The following is a 3,051-nucleotide window of genomic DNA, read 5'->3' as shown; positions in this document are numbered from 1 at the left end:
AGATACCAGCTTTGCTGCCAAATCCCTGCCGGCTGGACTGAAATTTCAGCCATGTAAAGAGAGCAGGAGTGGAGCAGGGCCTGACAAAAGATGACATTGGCTTGTAAGTTTTAGGCGATGACGCTCAGGGGGATTCCATTATGTGGCTGTCACACAGCATTAGGCGAGACACCAAACACTTTCATGTGTGGATTACCATTTACCCATTGGAGATAATAGATATTTGCCTTAGCTAATCCATTCCTCTATTGATTTTTTTCCTCCCTTTAATAACTTCTTGCAAGCAAGCAAATTTTAATAAGTGCAAGAATGCTGACATGTAAGAAGCCGGAACAAAGGCCTGCGTTTGACACAGATAAGCGGCTTAATGTAGTTTTCCATACAAATATGAGATATAAGATTATTTTTGACAACCTTATTTATTTCAAGCACGATACATGCAAATACACGGCGTGATTATAGGAAACCTAATTGCTAATCTTGAAAGATTACAGTATGCATTTATCCATGGAGCCGCTTCATTCTTAGGCAGAAGAGGTCAAAACATGTTGACATTTTTTCATATTTTGTTCTATTATGTCTTTGTTGTGACGCAATAGATCTCATACCTCTGCTTAATATGTGCAAAATAACACAAAATTAATGGGCAATTTCCTGTATTTTCCTTATTGTCGACAAATTCCCACAAAAAGATGAAAACCAGCAATAGATCAGCACCAGCTTGTATCGTCTGTGTGTCGAAGGCCTGATGGAACAGTGTATGTGTAAAAGACGTCTATTGTTGACCCAACACTGTTGCAACACACCACCAGCTCACTGTCACATGTTCCTTCATCACTCTAGTTTATTTTGAGCTGCTCTCACACAATCACCTGTTAGAACACCAAATGTGTATTAATCCACGACTGAAATGATTTTACTGTTTGAGAAATGTTTGCTAAAATCTACAGTACCCAGCTGTTTTAAAAGAAAAATCATTTAGCCTTTGCTTTGTTTTAAAGTTTGTTTTAAAGCAACGAGCTTGGGGTCACAGACAGGGTTAAGGAAGTTAGAAAGCACTGAAAGACGGAAGAAGGCTTTACTGGTTTTGGCTTTTCATGAGATTTGCTGAAAATCTAACAAATGTAGATAATTGATAGCTTAACCCTTTAATCTATAATTTCAACACTTGTCAACGAAAACCTCATTTTTTGTTTGGAAATGGCAGCACAGTTGAAAAATGTACAATAAAAACTCTAAGATCATCATAAACGTTAACAAATTAACACGACACTTGATGTGGAAATTCACCCCACACAGTTTCTTGTAACAAAGTAGCATAAGTGTACCAGGACTATACCTCCCAATCAACATAATGGTTAAACTTAAAACATAAACAACTAACTTGAACAGAGATAAGCCATGATATCACATTTACAGGGGTCAGGAAACTAAAGATTTTACCATCTTGAATGCTTCCTTTCAGGCTCACAGCACATTATGATTAAGCCAGCTGGATCCTGGACACATGCTGTTCCATTATCATATAAACTGCATTAGTATAACTCAAACTATAAAAGGGGAGAATGTGTGGATTTAAACTGCACAAAATCATTGTTTAACATCATTTTCTTCTCCTTCATTTCAGTCTTAGTTCTTGGTGCCACGTTCACATGTTTGCCGTCTTGGGGCTCTTCGTCCTTGGCTTGGGCACCGGTGAAGGTTGCTGTCCCTCGGCAGCTGTGGATAGCTGTGCAGGAGGCCCGTTTTCAGTCTGAGCTTCAGGCTGAGCAACATTCTCGTAACAGGCTCTGGGCGAGGGCTTGGGGCTCGGGGGTGGAGAGTCCTCAGGCGGGTGCATGGTCTCGTAGTCCGGGCTGATGGAGTCTGGCTCTCGTTTGCTTAAAGCGAGAATCCTGAGCTCCCCTTGATCCCGGAGTCCCATTTGTTTTCTGCTGCGTCTGCGGCAGCAGCATAACACGACGATAATGGTCACCAACAGCAGAATCAGACCTGCTCCTCCAGCAAAAGCTGCCACAACAGTTTTGGATGTAAAACAAAGCAGAGCCGGTGGTGGTGGCGTCGGACGTTTACAGGCTGGGCGAACAATGTCACTCCTCTCCTTGCTGACTCTGTCTGCCACACTGCACGTAAAGCGGCTCTCCTCTTTCTTCTGTGCCAGGGATATGCTCAGTGTTTGCTTTGTTTCACCCGGCAAGGTCTTTTCGTCGAGTGTCCATTCAAACACCAACCCCTGAGCGTTACCTACAAGGCAACTTAGAACGACAGCGCTGGACTTGAAGTCACAGCTGTAAGTCAGCTGAGGTTTTGATACCTTGGGAACGATACAGAGGCGACCGCTCCATGTTTTCGCCAGCGTACCATTGGAGAGCAGCACCTTTGCCTGGTAAGCCCCCGCGCTCGAGAACTGGAGGTTCCTCAGCAGAAGAGATCCGGTTGAAGAGATGTCCGCTGGCTTTCCAACAGAGACTGTGCCTTTCTCTCTGTAGAAGAAGATCGTGTCATTATGAGTCCATCTCAGCACATGTGAGTTCTCAAGTCTGTCGTAGACAAAAGGCAGCGTCAGACTCTGTCCGACAGCAGCATAGAGTTCACAAGTATTCTTGTTTGCTGCTGAGAGGTTGATGAATCCTGACAGAATGAAAATGCCGAGTGTGGCAGCAGAACATGCCATGATATGCAGAAGGTAGACAAGGGTATCCGTGTAACAATCACCTGAGCATTCAGTTATCCTTAGTCCTCTGGCTAATCTGCTGATTTTTTTTTTTTTGTAGCCGTGATGGAAAAGAAGCCCTGTCAAGATGCGTCGTTGCCCAGAATATAACTCGCACATGCTAAATGTCAAATTTCAAGCCCTTCAAAGAGAAGTGAATCCTCTGTAGGAAGGAACCAATATTAGGCAAGAGTCTGCTCTCAGTTCTCTGGAGACGTCAAAAAAAACAGTGGTGTTTGCAACATTTTCTGCTCGTGACTAATCTGCAGGAAAATATTTAGAAATATGTGACTTGTGTTGAAAATTAGTGCAATCATTCCACACATGACCTAATGACA

General features: G+C 43.1%; 1 protein-coding gene across 1 annotated transcript; it reads right to left on the bottom strand.

Annotated features, from left to right (window-relative positions):
• Positions 1-400: 400 nt before the first annotated feature.
• On the bottom strand, positions 401-2,839 carry LOC119023739 (T-cell surface antigen CD2-like). The gene has a single exon (XM_037105848.1). It carries the CDS (start codon positions 2,831-2,833, stop codon positions 1,649-1,651), a length of 1,185 nt encoding a protein of 394 aa, XP_036961743.1. The 5' UTR covers positions 2,834-2,839; the 3' UTR covers positions 401-1,648.
• Positions 2,840-3,051: the final 212 nt, after the last annotated feature.

Source organism: Acanthopagrus latus, chromosome 8, assembly GCF_904848185.1.
Source record: "Acanthopagrus latus isolate v.2019 chromosome 8, fAcaLat1.1, whole genome shotgun sequence".
NCBI classification, from domain to species: Eukaryota; Metazoa; Chordata; class Actinopteri; order Spariformes; family Sparidae; genus Acanthopagrus; species Acanthopagrus latus.
This window is presented reverse-complemented; position numbering and strand designations above follow the sequence as displayed.